This window comes from Aotus nancymaae, unplaced genomic scaffold (assembly GCF_030222135.1).
Source record: "Aotus nancymaae isolate 86718 unplaced genomic scaffold, 86718_ANA_hifiasm-v0.15.2.pri h1tg000004l, whole genome shotgun sequence".
In the NCBI taxonomy this organism is placed as follows: domain Eukaryota; kingdom Metazoa; phylum Chordata; class Mammalia; order Primates; family Aotidae; genus Aotus; species Aotus nancymaae.
The window spans coordinates 65,920,399-65,944,043 of NW_026988415.1; the positions used below are offsets into that span (position 1 = coordinate 65,920,399).

The window sequence follows — 23,645 nt, forward strand, 5'->3', positions numbered from 1 at the left end:
TGTGTAATGATCAAATGAGGGTATTTAGGATATCCATCACCGTAAACACTTATCTTTTCTTTGTGTTGGAAACATTTAAATCTTCTAGCTATTTTGAAATAGACAGTACATTGTTGATTTTTGGGTTTTTTTAGATAGGCTCTTTCTCTGTCCTCCAGGCTGGAGTGCAGTAGTGTGATGCTCTGCTCTGCCTCCCAGGCTCAAGCAATCCTCCCACCTCAGCCTCCCGAGTAGCTAGGACTACAAGCATGTACCACCAGACCTTGCTAAGTTTTGATTTTTTTTGTAGAGATGGGGTCTTACTATGTTGCCCAGGCTGGTCTCAAATTCTTGAACTCAAGTGATCCTCCCACTTTGGTCTCCCAAAGTGCTGGGATTACATGTGAGTCACAGTTTCCAGCCTACCTCATCTTTCTCAACAAATGTCTGTGATTGAAATGTAAAATCTAATGAAAAAAGCATTACCGCATATGGACACATAAGATGACCTTAAGGGTGGGAACTAGCCATTAACGATCTTGAGGTTAAAAAATTGTAACTCAGTCCAACTCGTCACACCTGTAAATTTATTTTATGTCACACCTTGGGATGGAGAGTAAAACTCGGAATTAAACATATTTTTATTCTTGAAAAAACTTGTAGCCTTAGAAATATAACACTATAGAATCTTAATATAGGTCTTAATAAAAGTCAGCAAATAATACTGTCCTTTCAGTATTGACCTATTAAAATAATTTGGCAAATTACAATTCTGCTACTATTTAGCTCTGCAATTTTATTGTGTAATTCTGGTAATTAGTACATATGTCTACAGGGACTCTGGCCTATAAACACAAAATAAAGAGTTACCAAGGCAGATTAATGTTAAACAGTAGCGAGCTAAAGCAGATATCTAAAATATAAGAAAAATTTATAAAGTCAAAAATAATTGCCAGGCCAGGTGTGGTTATCTAAAAGATAAGAAAAATTTATAAAGTCAAAAATAATTGCCAGCCAGGCATGATGGCTCACACCTGTAATCCTAGCACTTTGGGAGGCCAAAGTGGGCAGATCACTTTGAGTCCAGGAGTTTGAGGCCAGCCAGGGCAACATGGCGAAACACCATCTCTACAAAAAAATTATCTGGGTGTGGTGTTATATGACTGTGGTCCCAGCTATTCAGGAGGCTGAGGTGGGAGGATCACCTGAGCTAGGGAGGCAGTGGTTGCAGTGAGCCAAAATGGCACCACTGCACTCCAGCCTGGGCGACAGAGTGAGATCTTGTCTCAAAAAACAACAACAACAAACATTAAATAACATCCTCAGCCCTCGGCTAGGTGCGGTGGCTCACGCCTGTAATCCCAGCACTTTAGGAGGCCAAGGTGGGTGGATCACAAAGTCAGGAGTTCGAGACCAGCCTGACCAACATGGTGAAACCCTGTCTCTACTAAAAATACAAAAATTAGCTGGGCATGGTGGCGCACGCCTATAATCCAAGCCACTCAGGTGGCTGAGGCGGGAGAATCGCTTGAACCCGGGAGGCGGAGGTTGCAGTGAGCTGAGATCGTGCCACTGCACTCCAGCCTGGGCGACAGAGCGAGACTCCATCTCAAAAAACAAACAAAAATTAGCCGGGCGTGGTGGCGGATGCCTGTAATCCCAGCTACTTGGAAGGCTGAGGCAGAAGAATCACTTGAAACCAGGAGGTGGAGGTTGCAGTGAGCTGACATCGTGCCATTGTACTCCAGTCTGGGCAACAAGAGTGAGACTCCGTCTCGAATGAATGAATGAATGAATTCCTTAATATATTTTAAAAATTACCATACTGAGGAATGACACAACGATCCACAAAGCTCAGTTACTCTCATTGGCAGACTTGAGACTGTTCAGCCAGATAACAAGCGAGAGACCAGGGTAGAAAAGAGCCACTTGGGGCCTGGCACAAGAGGATCACTGGAGGATTGGCATTCAAGATCTGCCTGGGCAACATAGCAAGGCTCCGTCTTCAAATAAACTTTTTTACAAAAAAATTAGCTGAGCGTGGTAGTGTACCTGTAGTCCCAACTGCTCCAGAGGCTGAGGAAGGATCACCGGAGCCCAGGAGTTCGAGGTTACAGTAAGCTATGATCATGCCACTGCACTCCAGCCTGGGCTACAGAGTGAGACCCTGTCTCTAAAAAAATTTTAAATACCACTTGGCCTATCATGCCAACAGATGCTGAAGTCTACCAGTTGAGAGTTCTTTATAGGCACCTGAAAAGATCATCAGTTCGTATATTACGTTACTTTATTCCAAACATATGCAGAAAAAGAGGGATAAATGATTACACACTTTCTTCTGTGTATACTTTTTTCTTGCTGGAGGTTTATAGTGTATGTTCTAATTTACAAACTTTTTTGACATATAATTTAGTTGTTAGAAGATGTTCAACTAAACTAGTTAAAAACACAAATTTGAGAAATTTACAGACTAAAACAATGACATCGTGTTTTTTCTTATAATGTTGGAAAAAATTTAAAAGACTATGTATCTATCTATTAAGGATGGTCAAGGGCATACAAAAACATTTTATCATACCGTTAATGAAGTGTAAGTCACTACAGCCTTTTTTGAAGGGCAATTTTGCAATACTTATCAACATACAACATGTGCATAACTTGACCCAGCAATTGTACTTAAAAGAATCTAACTACAAAATACTTACACAGATGTATAAAGTTTTAGGTGTAAGCATATTTAAAGTAGTTAAGGCCAGGCTCAGTGGCTCAAGCCTGTAATCCCAGCACTTTGGGAGGCCGAGGTGGGCAGATCACAAGGTCAGGAGTTCAAGACCAGCCTGACCAACATGATGAACCCCTGTCTCTACTAAAAATACAAAAAATTAGCCGGGCATGGTGGCAGGCACCTGTAATCCCACCTACTCAAGAGGCTGAGGCGGGAGTATCGCTTGAACCCAGGAGGCGGAGGTTGCAGTGAGCCGAGATCATGCTACTGCACTCCAGCCTGGGCAACAGAGCAAGATTCTGTCTCAAAAAAAAAAAAAAAAGTTAAAATTTGGAGACGCTCTAAATGTCTACCAATTAGGAAATAAATAAATACGTTGTGGTGTATTTATACTATAGAATACTATACAGCAGTTAAGAATCAGCTAAATATGCATATACTGACATGAAAGCATATCTGTGACTAGAAAACTGTCTAGAAGAATACAAACTATTAACAGTGATTACCCTTTGAGGGAGTGAATCTCTTTTTACTGTATATAATTCTATATTACTTTAGTTTCATTAAAACAAATTTGTATTTTTTTATTTTTATTTTTTGCATGTATTACTTTATTATCTAGGAAAATAATAAAGAAAATGCTGAAATTAGCCAAACATTTTATTTGCCTGAATTGGATGCATTTATTTTCTTCTATAGCTTTGACATTGTAGATAGCTTTTTCCAAAACCCAAGAGTAAGCAGGTCATATACAGTTCCTGCTTAAAAGCAGAAATGAGCAAAGGTTAAAAATAACAAAGAGGAGACTGCAATTAAGGAAGTAAAGAAAACAACAGTAAGAGAGGGCTGACAGAAAACATATCAAAAAAGGAATTATTTGAGTGCTGGGCACTAAAATAATGAGCAGAATGTGATTCTTTAGTCTTCAAATTTGTAAGATTATTTAATCTTAAATTTGTAAGAGAATCAAAAAGAAAAAAAAGACACAGTTTTGTTCAACCACAAAAGGAGAATTTTTAAAAAGCAGCACCAAAAAATCTCTCTATAATTAGTTTAAAAGCTTAGAAAGACAGGGCATGGTGGCTCATGCCTGTAAACCCAGCACTTTGGGAGCCCCCCAGGTAGGCAGATCACCTAACATCAGGAATTTAAGACCAGCCTGGCCAACATAGTGAAACCCCATTGCTACTAAAAGTACAAAAAGTTGCCAGATGTGCTGGTGCTTGCCTATAATCCCAGCTACTCAGGAGGCTGAGATATGAGAATCGAGAATTGCTTGAAACCGGGAGGCAGTGTTTGCAGTGAGCTGAGATCATGCCACTGCACTCCAGTCTGGGTGACACAGCAAGACTCTGTCTCAAAAAAATAAATAAACAAACAAAAAGTAAAAGCCTAGAAAACTTCAATTGTGAACAGAAAATAATACTCTTAGAGAAAGAGGGCTGTAATCCCAACACTCTGGGAGGCCAAGGCAAGAGCATTGCTTGAGCACAGGTGCTCAAGACCAGCCTAGGCAACAAAATGAGACCCTGTCTCTATAAAAAATAAAAAAATTAGCCAGGCATGGTGGCACGTGGCTGTGGTCCCAGCTACATAGGAGGCTGAGACAGGAGGATCACTTGGGACCAGGCAAGGCTGCAATGAGCCATGTTCACCCCACTGCACTCCAGCCTGAGTAACAGAGCAAAACGCTCTTCCCCCAGCAATAAAAAAAGAAAGAAAGGAGTTCCTAAACTGGTTGAGGAAAACAGCAGGTCCTGTTCTGACTTTGGGGATAGATTTGGGACAAAGGAATTTGTAACATTTGAATTAAATCTTTTGCTCCAAAACTAGTAACATAGAAAATTTACCAAATTAGGAACAAGTCATGGGTAAGTTACAATAAAACCCCATGAATGAGCAATTACAGAAGTTGTCATGTTAAATGAAGATTTTGACATTAGAAGATAATATGATGGTTTGGAGTTGAGAAAATATTCTTTTTTAGACTCAATTCAACAAATATCGATCAATCTACATTGGGCAAAATAACTTTGGAAGTCATACTGCCTGGATAACTAAGACATTATGGTCATCTCAACCTGCCTAAAAATAGTAAACCTGAGAGAACACCTTTCTTTTTCTGAGAAAAATCTATTCAAAAGGCTCAAAGATCTGAATCTCTACCCTGACATATCATTTCCATCTGAGGCCTATGAGTTAACACTGCTTCCATAGAAACAAATTCTATTAGTGTGATATACTTAATTAGTAAGCAAAGGAATGCAATAATATTATTCTTATATTCTCATAAGCTTTAAACTGTCTAATAATTTAAAGATATTTTCTATCTTTAAATTTTCTATCTACAAAATTTACATTTTATAATGTGATGTTCTCAGATCCACAATCAACAAAGCTTTTAAGGTAAGTGGGAAAAAAATTGAAAATAATTCACTCACAAATTATACTCTAAAGATAAAAATGAAAATTTTATTATACCCAGTGCATTTTAAAGCCTCCTTAATGCCCATCTTCCCTATTTTTTCTTCTTTCACACATGGGATCATACTACGTGTATTACTTTACACCTTGCAGCTTCCATTTAACATATCTTTTACATCTTGTATCAAGACATACAGACCTCCTGCCAGGTGCAGTGATTCATGCCTATAATCGCAGCACTTTGAGAGGCCAAGGATCGCTTGACGCCAGGAGTTCAAGACCAGCCTGGGCAACATAGTGAGACCTCATCTCTAATTAATGAAAAGAAAAAAAAATGTTTTTAAGAACATACAGACATCCACAATTTAAAAAAAAAAAAAAACTATCCCCAAAAAAGATAGATAGAACTACCCTTTTATAAAATAGTTGTAATATTCCATTGTGTAGATGTGCTATATTTTATTTAATGAGTTCCTTCTTGATTAACATTTAGGTTGTTTTCAGTTCTGTGCTATTATAAACCTTGCTTCAGTGAATATCCTTGTATATACATCTTCATGAGCATATCTTTTAGATAAAACTCCTGGAAGTGTAATTGCTAGGACAAAGGGCATGTATATCCTAAACTTAGATAAATAGTTCCTACCTACCCTCCAGAAAAACTGTATCAATTTATACTCCAACTAACAACATATATAAATAGTACTTATTTATTTTTAATTTTTCCACATGTTCTAAATATAAATAGTACTTCTTCAGGCTTGTGATACATACTGTAAATTGCTCTCTGGAAAGATATCATGTCACGCTTACACTAGCAGTATAGGAGACTGTCTATCCACACTTTTATCAGGTATTATGAAAATTTTGTTAAGCTTTGTCAATCTGTTATACGAAAAATTATCATCTGTTTTTTATCTCCAATAACTTTATGAGATTTTTTGACCAGTTGTATTCTTCAATTGTGAATTTCCTGTTTACTTTCGTTGTGCATTTTTCTTTTAGGTGTTTACCTTTTTTGTTATAGATAGGCAAGAGATCTTTGCATAATAAAGATAGTCATCATTTACTTGTCATATATTGTTAGTCTTTTTTAAATTTCTTGTTTATCTTTTATCTATTTGTGGTTTTTTTCCCTATGTAGAAGGTTTTAATTTTTTTTTTTTTTTTTTTCTTGAGACAGAGTTTTGCTCTTGTTGCCCAGGCTTGAGGGCAATGACACGAGCTTGACTCACTGCAACCTCTGCCTCCTGGGTTCAAGCACTTCTGCCTCAGCCTCCCAAGTAGCTGGGATTATAGGTGTGCACCACCATGCTCAGCTAATTTTGTATTTTTAGTAGAGACAGGGTTCCACCATTTGGTCAGGCCGATTTCAAACTCCTGACCTCAAGTGATCCATCCAGCTTGGCCTCCCAACGTGCTGAGATTACAGGCATGAGCCACCACACCCAGCAAAGGTTTTAATTTTTAAGTACCATGCCTTTGGTATCAGGCTTTGGAAGGCCTTCCTTACCTCAACTTATACTCTCTTCTAGTACCTTTTGTACTTTACATTTAAATCCTTAACTCATCTAGAATTTATTGTAGTTTCAGTATATAACATAAGAAACTTTTTTTCTTTAAAATCATTAACTGGTTGCTCCAATGCCATTTGTTAAGTAAGCTACTCTTTCCTCATCTACCTGAAAATCTACCACTATTTTATACTAAATTATTATTCGGGGGTCTCTTTTGGATGTTTTCTTCCATTGATCTGTTATTCTATTTTGGTACCAGTACTTTTTTTGTTGGGGGTGAAGTAATTCTTTAAAATTTTATTTTATTGAAGTAAGAACACTTACCATGAGAGTTAACACATTTTTAAGTGAACAATACATTAGGTACAATGTTACTTTTTAAAATTGTTGTACATTTTAATGTATTTTTTGCCTAATAAGGCACATCCCTCTTATCATCCTTCTTTTTCAGAATTTGTCTGTGTGTTTTCAAATATTTACTCTTTCATATGAACCTTAACATCATTGTGTCAGATCCTCCCTCCATCAAAATCTCTTAAATTTATAGACTAACTTGAATAGACTTAACCTCTCTTTACAATATTGAATCTTCCTGCAAATTTCTTATTAAGTTTATTCCTTCATATATTTCTGGTTTTTTTGGGAGGGCACCCAAAAAAACAAAAAAACATACTAAGGAATAAACTAAATAAGAGGATATATGAATAAGAGCTTTTTTCATTATATTTTCTAGATGATTGTTGGTATATACATGATATAATTGTATAACTATTTTGATATATTTAACTGCCAACCTTATTAAACTCTCTAATATCTCTCTATATTAACTCAACCTTAGTAAACTCTGTAATTAGAGTATATGTTTCAAGAAAACAAATACATCATCTAACACACATGAATTATATATAGAATGTATAAATTAACATAAATTTATATCTTCATTTTACAGTTCCTCTGAGAGGGCTACTGTTAAGTCAGAGCATTTTACTGTTTACCTTATACCTTTTTGCACCTTTTGTCTTTTCATTATTATGAGCATATGTACTACTTTGATAATAAAAAGTAAGTTTAAAAAAAGTGTCACTTGCTGACCTGACCATACTACTTTCAGGAATATATCCTAAGGAAATAAATGGAGGGATAATGGAGAAATACTCCAAGATATAAATATAGTAATGTTCATCAGAGCAAAACTAAGTGGATATATGTATTTCTTTTTTTTTGTTTTTTGAGACAGAGTCTCGCTCTGTCACCCAGGCTGGAGTGCAGTGGTGCAATCTCAGTTCACTGCAACTACCACCTCCCAAGTTCAAGCAATTCATGTGCCTCAGCCTCCCAAGTAGCTGGGATTACAGGTGTGCACCACCACACCCGGCTATTTTTTTGTATTTTTAGTAGAGACAGGGTTTCGCCATATTGGCCAGGCTGGTCTCAAACTCCTGGCCTCAAGTGATCCACTTGCCTTGGCCTCCCAAAGTGCTAGGATTACAGATGTGAGCCACCACACAAGCGGATATAAGTTAAAAGACTAATAAAATGGGAATTGGTAAAATAAATAATATTCCATATATTGAGTAGAATACACAACTATTATACTGAAAGTTTCTGACATACAAAGGCAGTCAATAATACAGTGAATATTAAAATGAGGGTTTTTTGTTTTTAAAAGGAGACCTGGACAGACACACATGTATATACCTACATAGCAAAGTTTGGAAGACTAAATAAATAGTTACCTCAGGAGTAGTAATTCTGGTAGTACTCATAATTTCTGCTGTACATTGTGAAGTTTCCTACAATACACGTGTCTTAATTATTTACAGAAATAAACAGAGTAACAACCCTTGTAGGGTTAAGTCCATAAATTCTAGGAATTAAAAGGTCAGCTCACTACCCATGTATATTCCTTAAACAATTTCAAATCTCACTTTGGTTAGCCCAATCCTATAAAAATCCTGAGACATGTCTGGTTCCAGCAGGTTGTTTCACAAGGGTGGTATGGCATCTGATGGTTATGAAGAGATTTAAGTTTGTATGGGTAAATAAAAGGAACTAGAACTGAATGAGGTCTTTTGAAAATTTAGTTTAAAATCTTAACCCTGTGAGAGGTATAAGAAATAAAAATAAAAATAAAATCTTTTTCTCTCTAACACTTGAAATTTCAAGATACTTATAAAAAGAAAGCATTTACCTTCCATCCCAGGCTGCCTAAACTGCAAGATAAATGCATTTCTGTAACAGAGTCTGAGAAACTTACGTAGGTGTTATGCTCACAAAATTTATCACTAACTGACACAAATGGTCTACTGAAAGCTCAAGCAGTGGAAAAAGTTTATCTGGTATAACCAGTAAGTTCCACTGAAGTAAGAAGTTATTGATAAATAAATGTATGTGTATATCCATATTCATATTTTTAAACTAAAAAACACATTTCTCTGACTTTTCATATGACATATTAGTTAATAAATCATCATTTGTTTCCTTTAAACTGTATTATATATGCTACCAAGTTGATAATATAGATTTGGGGGGGTAATTAGTACACCAGACCAAATATTAACACTGACAACATGCCCATCAATTTGGTGACAGTTGACAAGAGAGAGAGGGGTAGAGGGGGTGTGTGTGTGTGTGTGTGTGTGTGTGTGTGTGTGTGTGAGAGAGAGAGAGACAGAACCATCCCATCACCTCCAAAATTCCCTCATGCTATGCCTTTACTTTATAATCAATGCTTCCCTATACCCCCAAACCCTGGCATCCACTGTTTTCCTCTCTGTAGTTTTGGTTTTTTAGCTATTCATATAAATGGAATGATTATTCATATAAATGGATAAATGAAATGATACATAGCCTTATGTTTCTGGTCTCTTTCACTTAGCAAAATGCATTTTAAGATTCATCTATGTTATTGCACAAATCAAGGAGTGTATTCCATGGTATAAATATACCACAATCTATTTATCTTTTTCACCAGTTGAAAGAACTGGGTTGTTTCCAATTTTTGGTGACTAATGTTGAACAATGCTACTATAAACATTCATATACAGGTTTTTATGTAAACATAGGTTTTCATTTCTCTTGGAGAGATATCTAGAAGTAGAAATGCTGAGTCATATTGGAGATATAGGTTTAATTTCATAAGAAACTGCTAGCAAACTGTTTTCCAAAGTGGCTGTATTATTTTGTATTCCCATCAGCAACGTATAAAAGTTCCAGTTGCTCCGCATACTTGCCAACAATTGGTATTGCCGCTTTTGTTTGTTTTTTTTTCAGACAAACAAAAAAACAAACAAACTCACTTTAACTTTACTTATAGATGGTGTTTAGGATCACAGCAAAACTGATCAGAAAGTACAGAGATTTCCCAAATACTTCCTACAACCATATACATATAACCTCCTTCGTTAGCAACATCACACACCAGAGTAGTACATTTGTTATAATTGTCACTTTGGTTTTAATTTTCATCTGCCTAATCATTTCCTTTATTTGCTGTTTTCATATCCTCTAGGTGAGGTGTCTATTCACATCTTTTGCCCATTTTGTTGTCTGATTGTTTCCTTGTTGTTAAATTTGAAGGGCTTTAGAAGTTTATTATGGATACAGGTCTTTGTCAAAAATGTGATTTGCAGCTGGGCACAGTGGCACATACCTGTAGTCCCAGCTATTCAGAAGGCTGAGGTAGGAGGATGGCTTGAGGTCAGGAGTTCAAGTCCAGCCTGGAGAACACAGACTGTATCTCTTAAACAAAAAATTGATTAAAAATATCTTCTCCAAGGCCGGGCGCGGTGGCTCACGCCTGTAATCCCAGCACTTTGGGAGGCCGAGGTGGGCAGATCACTTGAGGTCAGGAGTTTGAGACCAGCCTGGCCAACATGGTGAAACCCTGTCTCTACTAAAAATACAAAAATTAGCCGGACATGGGGGCATGCACCTGTAGTCCCAGCTACTCGGGAGGCTGAGGCAGAAGAATCGCTTGAACCCAGGAGGCAAAAGTTGAAGTAAGCCGAGATCGCACCACTGCATTCCAGAGCCTGGGTGACAGAGTGAGACACTGTCTAAAATAAATAAATAAATATCTTCTCCTAGTTTATGGCTTGTCTTTTCATTTTCTTTCACATAGCAACAGCTTTCATTTTAATAAAGCCCAGTATATCCATTTTTTCATTTATGGATTATGCTTTCGGGATAATAATAGATTTCTAATCACATTTCTTTTAAAGTCTTTTTTTGTACAAATAGAGTAACATTTCTCCTAACTAGCAGCCTTGGTCACAAAGCTAAGAACAATAAGCAAAAACTGCCACTAGTGTTGTTTAATGGGTATAGAGTTTCAGTTTGGTCTGAAGAAAGTTCTGGAGGTGGATGGTAGTGATGGTTGCACGACAATGTGAGTATACTTAATGCCACAGAACTGGTACAGTTAAACATGGTTTAAATGGTACATTTTATGGTATGTGTATTTTACCATAAGTTTTTAAAACTTGGCACTGAGCAACAAAAATATGTCAGGGAAGTCTATACTCTAAGTTCAGGCACACTACTTGTCAGAAGAATATTTCAGGCAGTGATGAAACCAAGGTAATAGAGCCAAAGCTTCACTTTGGAGTCAAATGATGAATGAGGGGTCCATTTCCAAGATAAGAGATGCCTGGTCAAAAGGCACCATGCCAGGCCAGGCGCGGTAGCTCATGCCTGTAATCCCAGCACTTTGGGAGGCTGAGGCAGGCAGATCACCTGAGGTCAGGAGTTCAAGATCAGCCTGACCAACATGGAGAAACCCCGTCTCTACTAAAAACACAATAATTAGCCCAGCGTGGTGGTGCATCCCTGTGATCCCAGCAATAACAGGTGGAGCACATGTCAGGTCGTGTGTCTGTGTGTGTGTGTGTGTGTGTGTGTGTGTGTGTCAGGTGGGGCTGCGTGTGGTGGCTCACACCTGTAATCCCAGCACTTTAGGAGGCTGAGTCAGGTGGATCACGAGGTCAGGAGTTCAAGACCAGCCTGGCCAATATGGTGAAATCTCATCTCTACCAAAAATAAAAAAATTAGTTGGGCGTGGTGGCACGTGCCTGTAATCCCAGCTTCTCCAGAGGCTGAGGCGGGAGAATTACTTGAACCAGGACCTGGGAGGCGGCAGTTCCAGTGAGCCGAGATCGTGCTACTACACTCTAACCTGGGCTACAGAGTGAGATTCTGTCTCAAAAATAAACAAATAAATAAATCAGATATAGGTATTCTGCTTAGAAAAGCAATAAAGCACTAAAATACTTAATGTGTTTTAGAAAGTCTTTTTCAAAATCATTAATATCAAAATAATTTTGAGTTAACAAACTATGATATATTGCTGATGTTAGTATAAACTAACACCAATCCCTACAGGGTTTCCAAAAGACAAGTTGGCAATATTTATCAAAAGCCTTAAAATACACAGCCTGGGCAATATAGTAAGACTCTGTCTCTACAAAGAAATTTTTAAATTAGCCAGGTATGGTGGTGCATACCTATAGTCCCACCTCCTCATGCAGCTGAGGCAGGAGGATCACTTGAGGCTGCAGTGAGCCATGATCACAGCTCTGCACTCTAGTCTGGGTGACACAGTGGGACCCTGTCTCAAAAAAAAAGCCTTAAAATATGCATATCCTGTAACCGAGAAATTCCAGTTCTAAGGATATATTCAAAGGGGAGGAAAGGTACAGACAACTGTACTAAGATGTATGGCTAAGGATGCTTATCACAAGGTTGTTTATGTGAGTGAAAAACTGGAACCAACCTAAATATCAATATGGAATTGGAAAAATATATTGTCATATCTCCATTAAAAACACATAGTTGTTTGCTTAATGACATCACATCTCTGATGAGTTAAGTGAAAAAAAGAGGCTACAAAGTCAAACATTGACAATAGTCCTATTTTTATTAAAATGTTGTATAAATTTATATATACACATGAGAATGTGTATGTAAGAGAAAAATACTTTTGTTATAAATCATACCAGATCAGTTGCTCTTTAAAAAAGAAAAAAAAGAGGCCGGGCACAGTGGCTCACACCTGTAATCCCAGTACTTTGGGAAGCCAAGGCAGGCGGATCACCTGAGGTTGGGAGTTTGAGACCAGCCTGACCAACATGGAGAAACTCCATCCCTACTAAAAAAATACAAAATTAGCCGGGCGTGGTGGTGCATACCTATAATCCCAGCTACTCAGGAGACTGAGGCAGAAGAATCACTTGAACCCAGGAGGCAGAGGTTGTGGTGAGCCAAGATCGCGCTATTGCACTCCAGCCTGGGCAACCAGAGTGAAACTCCAAAGAAAGAAACGGAAGAAAAGGAAAGGAAAGGAAAAAAAGAGGGAAGGAAGGAAGGAAGGAAGGAAGGAGAGAGAGAAAGAAAGAAGGAAGGAAGGAAGAAAGGAAAGGGGAAAAAGGAAATGGGAAAAGGGGAAAAAGGGGAAAGGGAAAAGGAAAGGAAGGATACCAGAATTTTAACAGTAGCTAATCCCTGGATGGTGGAATTCACAGTGATTTCTACTTTCTTCATTTAGTCAGCACATAATTATAGAAGTCCTATTTTGTTTCAGGTACTAATCTAGGTACTGGTGATACAGCAGTGAAGAGGGTCACTGTCTCTTCTTTCATGGGGCTCACATTCTTGTGAGGGAGACAGACAATAAGCAAACAAAGAAATGTATAAAATCAAGTAGTGAGCTGGGCATGGTGGCTCACGTATGTAATCCCAAAATTTTGGGAGGCTGAGACAGGAGGATCACTTGCAATCAGGAGTTCAAGACCAGCCTAGCCAACATGGTGACACAACACAAAAATTAGCCAGGTGTGGTGGTGTGCACCTGTAATCCCAGCTACTTGGGAGACTGGGGCAGGAGAATCTCTTGAACCAGGGAGGTGGAGGTTGCAGTGAGCTGAGATTGCACTACTGCATTTCAGCCTGGATGACAGAGACTCTGTTTCACAAAAAAAAATTGCAAAAGTCAAGTAGTGATAAATGCTGTAAGAAAAAATAAATCTCAGAAAGGAGAGATATCTAAATATTGACTGGGGCTAGGGGAGGTGGCTCACGCCTATAATCCCAGCACTTTGGGAGGCTGAGGTGGGCAGCTCACTTGAGGTCAGGAGTTTGAGACCAGCCTGGCCAACATGGCAAAACCCTGTCTCTACTAAAAATACAAAAATTAGATGAGCATGGTGGTAGGCACCTGTAATCCCAGCTACTTGGGAGGCTGAGGCAGGAGAATCGTTTGAACTTGGGAGACAGAGGTTGCAGTGAGCTGAGACTGCCCTACTGTCTGAGCAACAGAACAAGACTCCATCTCAAAAAGTAAATGAATAAATAAATATTGACTGGATTTTGTTTTTACATTGACCATTTGTCAATGTTCTAATCAGCAAAAAAAGAATTTTTATTTTGGAAAAGTAAATGTATTTCAAGGATGCCTTTGTAGGATGTATGCATCAGATCCCCATTAAGATCTCTGAATGACAAAAATGTAAAGGGTATACTTCAGTTATTTGGAAATTCCCTTCTCCAAAGTACCTCATTCTTCAATGATACTCAATAAAAGATACTATAGATTTGTACAGATTACAAAAGACTATGAGCCACACTGGAAATTCAGTTTCTTGAGATTCCCAGAGGCTCACCTAAAATTGCTCTACTTCATATAGAAGAATCTAATAAACCCCAAAAGAGTTGTTTAGTTTCAATTCTGAAACTGTAGATTTGTCACTCTAGAGAAATGTATTGAGATCACTTTATGGAGATGAAAAAAAAAAAGCCTTATTACTTTCTGCAAATGCATATAATGAGCCAAGTCTTTCCTTAGTTCTCTGAGAGCGTAAAGTTTTGAGACAAAAGAGTCGGGAGATAAAGGCAAAAAGGGACCTAGAGTTGAAACCACAGAAACACTTACTTACTTACTTACTTACTTATTTATTTAGACACAGAGTCTCACACTGTTGCCCAGGCTTGAGTGCAATGGCCTGATCTCAGCTCGCTGCAACCTCCGCCTCCCAGGTTCAAGCAGTCACAGAAACACTTTATAAGCAGAATAGTGCAGAAGTCCAAAGAAATAAATTTCTAAGTGCACCCTCCATTGATAAATAATAAAAATGCATATGCAAGTTTGAAAGCCTGGACATTACAGACCCTCCCCTCCCCATCAGGAGGATAAGGGCATGGGTACTGATGATGGCTTTTTGCTGAACAGTTTTTACTCTGTACTAGTCTCCCTTACTGGATGAACAAACTTCATTCGGAAAATTGTGGAGCAGAGTTAGTGGTATACCTAATGACTCCAAAGGACAAGTGACTCCCACAGAGAAGAAGCCTATAACCCTGGCTTCATTAGCACCATTTAATCAGGAAAACCAAAAAGGTACCAGGTAGGTTTTACCACCAACCCTATACACACTAGCATTTGACTCATGTTGGTGAAGACTATAAATCTCTTCATATGTGGTGTATGTTAGTAAACCACCTTGGTGGTTATGCAAAGTTATCTTTCCTCTTAGGAAAGAATATAATCAATCTTGCCAATACTTTCTTAAAGCGGTTGACATATTGGGAGAAAATCTATAATTTTTATAACTGAAATATTTACACGGTATGATTACAAAGTAGTATACTGATGTATTTTTCAGAATACTTACACTTTTCATAACATTCTTATTTTTCATATATTTTCTCTTTTCACCCCAAGGTCCAAAGAACAATTTTCAGCATGAAGGAAGCAAACATTCCATAAATATAGTCTAGATCTACATCCCCACCCATACCCAACCCTTCAATTCCTTTCATGTCCTGTTTTAAAGACTTAGGCTGGCCAGGCTCAGTGGCTCATTCCTATAATTCCAGCACTCTGGGAAGCCAAGGTCAGGAGTTCAGGAGTTCAGTTCCCCTAAGGTCAGGAGTTCGAGACTGGCCTGGTCAACATGGTGAGACCCCATCTCTACCCAAAATACAAAAATTAGCCAGGTGTGGTGGTGCATGCCTGTAGTCCCAGCTACTCGGGGAGCTGAGGCAGGAAAATCACTTGAACCCAGGAGGTGGAGGCTGCACTGAGCCGAGATCATGCCACTGCACTCCAGTCTAGGAAACAGAACAAGACTCCATCTTGAAAAAAAAAAAAAAGAAAAAGAAAGAAAAAAGACTTAGGCCAATAAAGGTGAAAATATGGTAACACTCTCTCTTATTCAAAGCTTAATCACTGTCAGGACAGATAAGGATGAGAAACTATGTACTGGAAATGCGTAGGAGATCAGCTTCAGGAAAGGAGTTTTTAAGAAAGGAAACAGTAATTTAAAATTGTCAAGGACAACTGTTTAGCCAAGTATTTTATACAGATAAAAAAGAATGAATTCACAGAAGGCCCATATCATTTCATACCCTTGAGAGTTTTCAACTGGCAGGTTTCAAGTGATTTGTAATCATAAGCAAGCAGAATCCCAAATATTGATGGCTATGGAAAATATACTGAATTGTTAGGAATAAAAGAAATTGTGTGCTAATTCAAATGCACACTTGTTCAACAGAAATCAAGACAAGTAACTATCAGTAACAATATTTATGGAATTTAAGTATTTGCTATTTCCGTAAATTCATCATAAATTGCAGGAAGTTTCCCTTTCCATAATCCATTCCTCAGTTCTGTGGTTGTGTGTTTTCTTAGTTAGAAATCACTAAGATGAACTTTGTCATCTCACAAAACTAACACTACAAAAATAGGTTGAAATCTTTAGAAACCTGGTTCTGGCAGAATTTTAAAAGTGCTTTACTTAAAAGGGAATTATTCCCCCCCCCATTTTAGACAGGCAATTTTCACAGAGTAGATATTCCCTTCAGTTAGTTTGATTAAAAGGGGATTCATCTTTTTAATTCTGAAAAAAATTGTAGGGAGTCAAGCTATAATCAAATTCTAAATTTTGCTTTAGTATATTCTGTTGTATCTGTGAAATAAATTATTAAAACACCTCTTGACTATCTGCACTTTTTCTTTTGATGAAGACTGTACACACGTACATGTGTGTGCACACATACACACAAAAATATAAACCTAAATAAGACATAAGCTGAACTTACTAACATCCTCTGTCTAAAAACTAATTCTGTCTAATGTTTTATCATTGACAACACCTTCTTTTGAAATCGGTATAAATATGAATGAAGGAAATTAAATGTGGACATATCAGCACAAAAAAGGTAAACAGGCTCTGTCTTAAAAAAAAGAGAAAGAAAAAAAAGAAAAGGGTAAAGAGATTAAACTAGAAATAACCATACTTTGGCATCACTGAAACAAATTATATCTGGCCAGATATTTTTAAATTAGTTTCCTGAACATGCACACCCAACAGTAAATTTGACAAACGTGGCTAGATTAATCTGAAAAGCTTCATATCATAATTATGAGTCAGGTTCCTAAAGGGTGGAAAGAGCATGGGCAGTATAAAAAGACAAATGGAGAACCAAAACTGCCAATTTATAATAACAGAGGGAAAAAACTGTGCATGGGAGAAGGGAAGCTGGTTTGCCTAGTCACAATCTAGGGTGCAAATGGAACTATAACAGAAAATAACAATAACATATCTTTACATTCATACAGCATATTTGTTTACCAATAAATCTTTCATAAATTATGTCACCTGAGACAGCAGATACATTTATTAGGTCATTCATTCATTCAATATACATTGAAAAGAATACCTTTGGTATCAGACAGACTTGAATTTGAATCCAAATTCTGTTGCTTACTAGTTAGTTGTATACCTTCAGCAAATTGTTTGGTCTCTTCTGATGCTGTTTCCTCATCTGAAAAATACAGGTAACTCTTATTCATGAGACTGTTGAGCGGTGTATATGAGATAACATGTGTAAAATGCCTGGACATAATTCCATTTTCACCTTACTAATATAGCTAAGTATATGTATCTTTTAGGCTCTGAACTAGTCTCAGTTGGGAATTAAAAGGTGAATGAATACGACACAGGCTTTAAGTAGTTCAGGGATGCAAGGTATGCTGGTGGCCTAAAGGATGAAGGAAGGGAATTCAGGGAAGGCTTCACAGAAGAGATGCTTTAATTGTGTTTTTTTCACCCTCTCCAATGTAAGAAATAAATATCAAATGGAGAAAAACAGAAAATATAGATAAGCAAATATAAAAAATAAGCAATCAATTGGTTTATCACCGAGAAATAATAAAGGCTAACATGTTGAGGGGTGTGTGTGTGTGTGTGTGTGTGTGTGTCTCTGTGTGTGTGTAATTCTAGGAGGGTATAATATGTGTGTATACATATAAACACACATTTTTTTGAGACAGGGTCTCACTCTGTTGCCCAGGCTGGAGTGCAATGGCACAGTAACAGCTCACTGCAGTCTCGACCTCCTAGGCTCAAGCAATCCTCCTACCTCAGCCTCCTGAGTAGCTGGGACTCCAGGCATGTACCACATGCCCAGGTAATTTTTTATTTTTTGTAGAGATGAGGTTTCCCTCTATTGCCCAGGCTGCTTAAACTCCCAGCCTCAAGCAACACTCCTGCCTGCTCCTCCCAAAGTGTTGGCATTACAGGCGTGAGCCACCACACTCAACAACATACACATTTTTAACAAAAATGATATAATATTCTGTTTTATAGCATGTTTATTTTCATTTAACACTATATAATAAACGTTTTTCTATGACAGTAAATATTAATATATATCAATAGCTAATACTTTTGGCCAAGCATGGTGACTCACACCTGTAACCCCAGCACTTTAAGAGGCCAAGGCAGGAGGACTCCTTGAGGCCAGGAGTTCAAGATCAGCCTGAGCAACATAGCAAGACCCTGTCTCTACAAAAAATTTAAAAACTAAAAAATAAATAAAAGAAAAATAATAGCTAATATTTTTATTTTTATTTTTTTGAGAGAATCTGGCTCTGTTGCCCAGGCTGGAGTGCAGTAGGATGATCTTAGCTCACTACAGCCTCCACCTCCTGGGTTTACATGATTCTCCTGCCTCAATCTCCCTAGTACCTAGGATTACAGGTACCCACCACCATGCCTGACTAATTTATATATATATTTTTTAGTAGAGACGGGGTTTGGCCACATTGGCCAGGCTAGTGTCAAACTCTTGATCTCAAGTGATCCATCCACCTTGGCCTACCAAAGTGCTGGGATTACAGGCGTGAGCCACTGCGCCCAGCCTAGCTAATAGTTTTAAGTAATCAAATGTTGACAACAACCTCATGGGATAGATACAATTACAATGCCTGTTTTATAGATGACAAAATTGAGATACAGAGAGGTTAAGGAACTTTCCCAAGGTCACATAGTTAGTAAGTGACAGATTTGAAATTTGATCCCAGTAAGCTTGGTCCAGAGTCTGTGCTTTCAACCACTAATATATATGCCATAATTTTTAAAGGCTGATGAGAAGTCCACTATATGAATGTATCATAATTTAACCCATCCACTATTGTTAGGTAAACTGGGTCTTGAAGACTGAGTAGGAGTTTTCCACAATAATGGAAATAAATTTCAGACAAAGGAGCCATAAATAAAGTTACAGAGTTGTCAAACAGCATGGACTACCGCTGGTATGGCTGAGGCATATAGCATGAATGGTAACAACAAGGAGGTTGTAAAGGTAAGTGAGGTCAGATCATGAAGGACAAACTTGATAGGGGCAAGCCTGGAGTTAGGAAAACCAGTTAAAATGTTATTACCCAACAATGGAGTATTATTCAGCCATAAAAAGGAACAAAATTCTCACACATACTACAACATGGATAAAACTTTGAGATATTATGCTAAGTAAAATAAGCCTGACACAAAAAGGCAAATATTGTATGATTCCGTTTATTAAAACTACCTAGAAATGCTTACATACTGTTGCTGGGAATGTAAATTAGTTCAGCCACTGTGGAAAGCAGTTCGCAGATTTCTCAAAGAACTTCAAACAGAACTACCATTTGACCCAGCAATCCCATTACTGAGTATATATACAAATGAAAATAAATTGTCATACCAAAAGGAGACATGCACTTGTATGTTTACTGCAGCACTATTCACAATAGTAAAGACATAGAATCAACCTAGATGCCCATCAATGGTAGATTGGATAAAGAAAATGTGGTATATACACACCATGGAATACCATGCAGCCATAAAAAATTAAATAAAATCATGTCCTTTGCAGCAACATGGAATCAGCTGGGGGCCATTATCCTTTGCAAACTAACACAGAACAGAAAACCAAATACTACATGTTCTCACTTATAAGTGGTAGCTAAACATTGAATACTCATAGACATAAAGATGGCAACAATAGATACTAGGGACTACTGGGTGGGGAGGGAGTGGGGCAAGGGCTGAAAAACTATTGTGTCCTCTGCTCAGTACCTGGATGTCAGGATCAATTGTACCCCAAACCTCAACATCATGCAATATACCCAGGTAACAAACCTGGACATGTACTCTCTGAATCAAAAATAAACGTCAAAATTATTTTTCAAAAAGTACCTAGACTAGGTAAATTCATAGAGACAGAAAATAGAATGAGGTTACCGGGGGTGAGAGAAGGCAGAATGAGAAGCTATTATTCAATGGGTACAGAGTTTCAGTTTGGGATGATGAAAAAAAATCTGGAAATGCATAGCGGTAATGATTGTACAACATTGATAATGTACTCAATGTCACTGACTTGTACCTTTAAAAATGGTTAAAATGGGATCGGGCACAGTGGCTCATGCCTGCAATCCCAGCACTTCGGGAGGCCAAGGCAGGCAGATCATTTGAGGTCAAGAGTTTGAAACCAGCCTGGCCAACATAGTGAAACCCTGACTCTACAAAAATACAAAACTTAGCCAGGGGTGGCATGTGCCCGTAATCCAACCTATTCAGGAGGCTGAGGCAGAAGAATTGCTTGAGCCTGGGAGGCAGAGGTTGTAGTGAGCAGAGATCACACCATTGCACTCCATCCTGGGTGACAGAGCAAGACTCTGTCTCAAAAAAAAAAAAAAGGTTAAAATGGTCAATATTATATTACGTATATTTTACCACAATTTTTTTAACAGGTTCCTGCCCCAAAGGGAAATGATTAGGAACTGAATGGAGACAGAGAGGAGAAGACCAATTTAAGAAATTTTAAGAACTAGACAATAAATTTGGTGATTGAATGTGGAGGGAGGGAAAAATAACTTTTAGGTTTCTGGGTAAATAGGAATGGCATTATTAGTTTCCTTTTATAGGTAAGGAAACAAAGCCCCCAAAGCACAAAGTAATTTGTCCAAAGTCACAGTTTGGTAATAGCAGAATGAACTGAGATGCCAGAAATCTGATTCAAATTAGTGTTCTTTCCACTACAACATAATACATCCAAAAAGAATATTATATTTGTGTAGTATTCTTTAATTTATGAAGTATTTTTGCATACATTATTCCACTTGATACTGATAACCTATGAATTAGATGGGGCAGGTATTATCATTTTCTTTGATGAGTATACTTAAATAGAATAAGAACATTTATGCAACTCCTTGAAATCCTTAGACAAAGATGTAAATTTTATCTGTTGGATTAAAGGGGAATCTTAAAGTGGGAAGCAAAGAGATTCAAATGACAAACATGTTGGGACTATCATGGCCGCTGTATGTAGTAGGTATTGAAGGGAATCCAGGACTAGAAATACAAGTGGTTTGGGTAGCTTCCAGGGTTGCCACATTGCATAAGTCCATGTCATAATTTTTACAGACAGTGGCTGCTGCCCACTAGATTTGTATAACGCAACAGCCATGGATGAAATAAGGTAGGAGTCTCAAACCTGCAAATCAAGAACTACTGGTAGATCTAGACACCTCACCTCCTATAAAACTCCATGTTGGTTCCCCACAATGTCTTATCTCTGCTACAATCTCAGCTAAGATTCCCAGTGTGAAAGGAAGAAGAGCACAGCCAGCAACTATTTCTCAGGGACTACACTGTCAGTATCTGCCCTGATCTCATGACTGAGATTAAAAGAAGCTCTTCCTTATAACAAGGTTAAAAATCACCATAATAAAAGATTGGGAGGAGACAAAGGGGGTCTGATATGATCATTTCTACTTTTCTGGTGGAAAAAATGTCTTAAAAGCACCTGAATAAGCAGCTGTGCATGATGGCTCATACCTGGGTACTCCCAGCACTTTGGGAAGGCTGAGGCAAGAGAATCACTTGAACCCAGGAGTTCAAAACCAGCCTGGGTAACAAAGTAAGATCCCGCCTCTACAAAAAAAAATTTTTTAATTAGCCAGGCATGGTGGCACATGCCTGTGGTCCTATCTACTTGGGATGCTGAAGTAGGAGGATTGCTTGAGCCCAGGAGGTTGAGGCTGCAGTGAGCTGTAATTGTGCCACTGCGCTCCAGCCTGGGCAATAAAGCCAGACCCTGTCTCCAAAAACAAGTTCCTGAACAATACTGTCAAATGTTCTTAGAGCATTGTTATACTTACATTAAATCCAAAGGTCACAAGAAAAAATACAGGTCATAACAGGTATTAATTTGGCAATCCATTCATGCCTTAAGCCATGTTAAGAGAGTACTAACACAGGTTACAAACAATACTTACTTACATAAGCTTCTGACCAAGTTGAATTTAGGTGAAATACAAAACTGGGACACAACTGGTCTAGCCAGATGCTTCAAATATAGAAGGTAATCTAAAATTGACCAGATGCTTCAAATGTAGAACATAAACTAACCATTGTTAGCTCTCAGATGCCCAAGTCAAATAGTTGCAGTTAAGTTTATCTTCCTCATATTTAGACAAGGAAAACACACTACTGTTAATGAAACGCAACTAGGGCCGGGTGCGGTGCCTCATGCCTGTAATTCCAGCACTTTGGGAGGCCAAGGCGGGCAGATCATGAGGTTGAGTTAAAGACCAGCCTGACCAACATGGTGAAACCCTGTCTCTACTAAAAATGTAAAAATTAGCCGGGCGTGGTGGTGTGTGCCTGTAGGAGGCTGAGGCAAAAGAATTGCTTGAACCCGGGAGGCGGAGGTTGCAGTGAGCACTGCAGCCTGGGCGACAGAGCGAGACTCCGTCACAAAAAGAAAAAAGAAAGAAAGAAAAGAAACACAACTAGAAACAAAAGCTAGGCAAATGTATAGTTTTGCTTAAATACATTTCTGATGACATTCTACCAACCATCACAGAATGCATTTATTTCTCTTTCCTTGCCTAACCTCTTTTTATTTCTCCCAACCTTTCCTTGGACCTCCTGTGCAAATTGCTTAACTGATACAAGTGTTACTGACCTTAGCCACTCAGTGTAAGTATCATTTTATTGCCTATAGAGTTGTGTCACTAAGAAAACTTACCATAAAATTCTAAACATAAACATAAAACTTACTATAAAATTCATTAGAAAAACCAAAAAATAAATTTAAAAAATTTAAAAAAATAAAATTCATTAGAGTGGAGATGAGATCAAACCAAGGTAGTATGACCCCAAAGCCCCAAACACTCTTCAAAACTGTATATCCAAAGGACTTTTAGAGAGACTTAAATAGTTCTTCAAAGCATTCAAAAGATGATCCACATTTATCACTTGCAATGCTCCTCCCCAACATAAAATCTCTACTACAGTCAGGCAAGTCCCTTCACTGATTGCCATACAGCCCATGATCTTACCATTTATTTCTATGACTTTGTTTAGAACTGGTCCCCTCACCTAGAATGTTTTCTTGCACATATGTAAGTCCTATTACTTCACTATTTTGTAAGCTCCACAAAAGCAGGACCATATCTCCTCTGTTCACTATCATACCACCAGTGAACATGGTAGCTACTCAATAAATCACTGTTGAGGCCAGGAGCAGTGACTCACGCCTGTAATCCCAGTACTTTGGGAGGCCGAGACTGGCGGATCACGAGGTCAGGAGATCAAGATCATCCTGGTCAACATGGTGAAACCCCGTCTCTACTAAAATATAAAAAATTAGCCGGATGTGGGGTGCATGCC

General features: G+C 38.1%; 1 protein-coding gene across 9 annotated transcripts in view; it reads right to left on the reverse strand.

Moving 5' to 3' along the window:
• Positions 1 to 23,645, reverse strand: part of ATP7A (ATPase copper transporting alpha) — a 173,039-nt gene that overhangs the window by 140,288 nt on the left and 9,106 nt on the right. For 2 of the 9 annotated variants that reach the window (XM_064362886.1, XM_064362894.1), the window contains exons 2-3: positions 17,362 to 17,466; positions 5,328 to 5,439 (exon numbers count right to left, since the gene is read on the reverse strand). The exons of 1 other annotated variant lie outside the window; for it this stretch is intronic. In XM_064362886.1, the coding sequence (XP_064218956.1) occupies positions 5,328 to 5,351 (24 nt within the window). In that variant the 5' untranslated portion in view covers positions 5,352 to 5,439; positions 17,362 to 17,466. Of the gene's footprint in view, positions 1 to 5,327; positions 5,440 to 10,297; positions 10,680 to 17,361; positions 17,467 to 23,645 lie in introns of all 9 variants that reach the window. 6 more of the 9 variants (XM_012455754.2, XM_012455758.2, XM_012455755.2 and 3 more) reach the window with 4 other exon arrangements.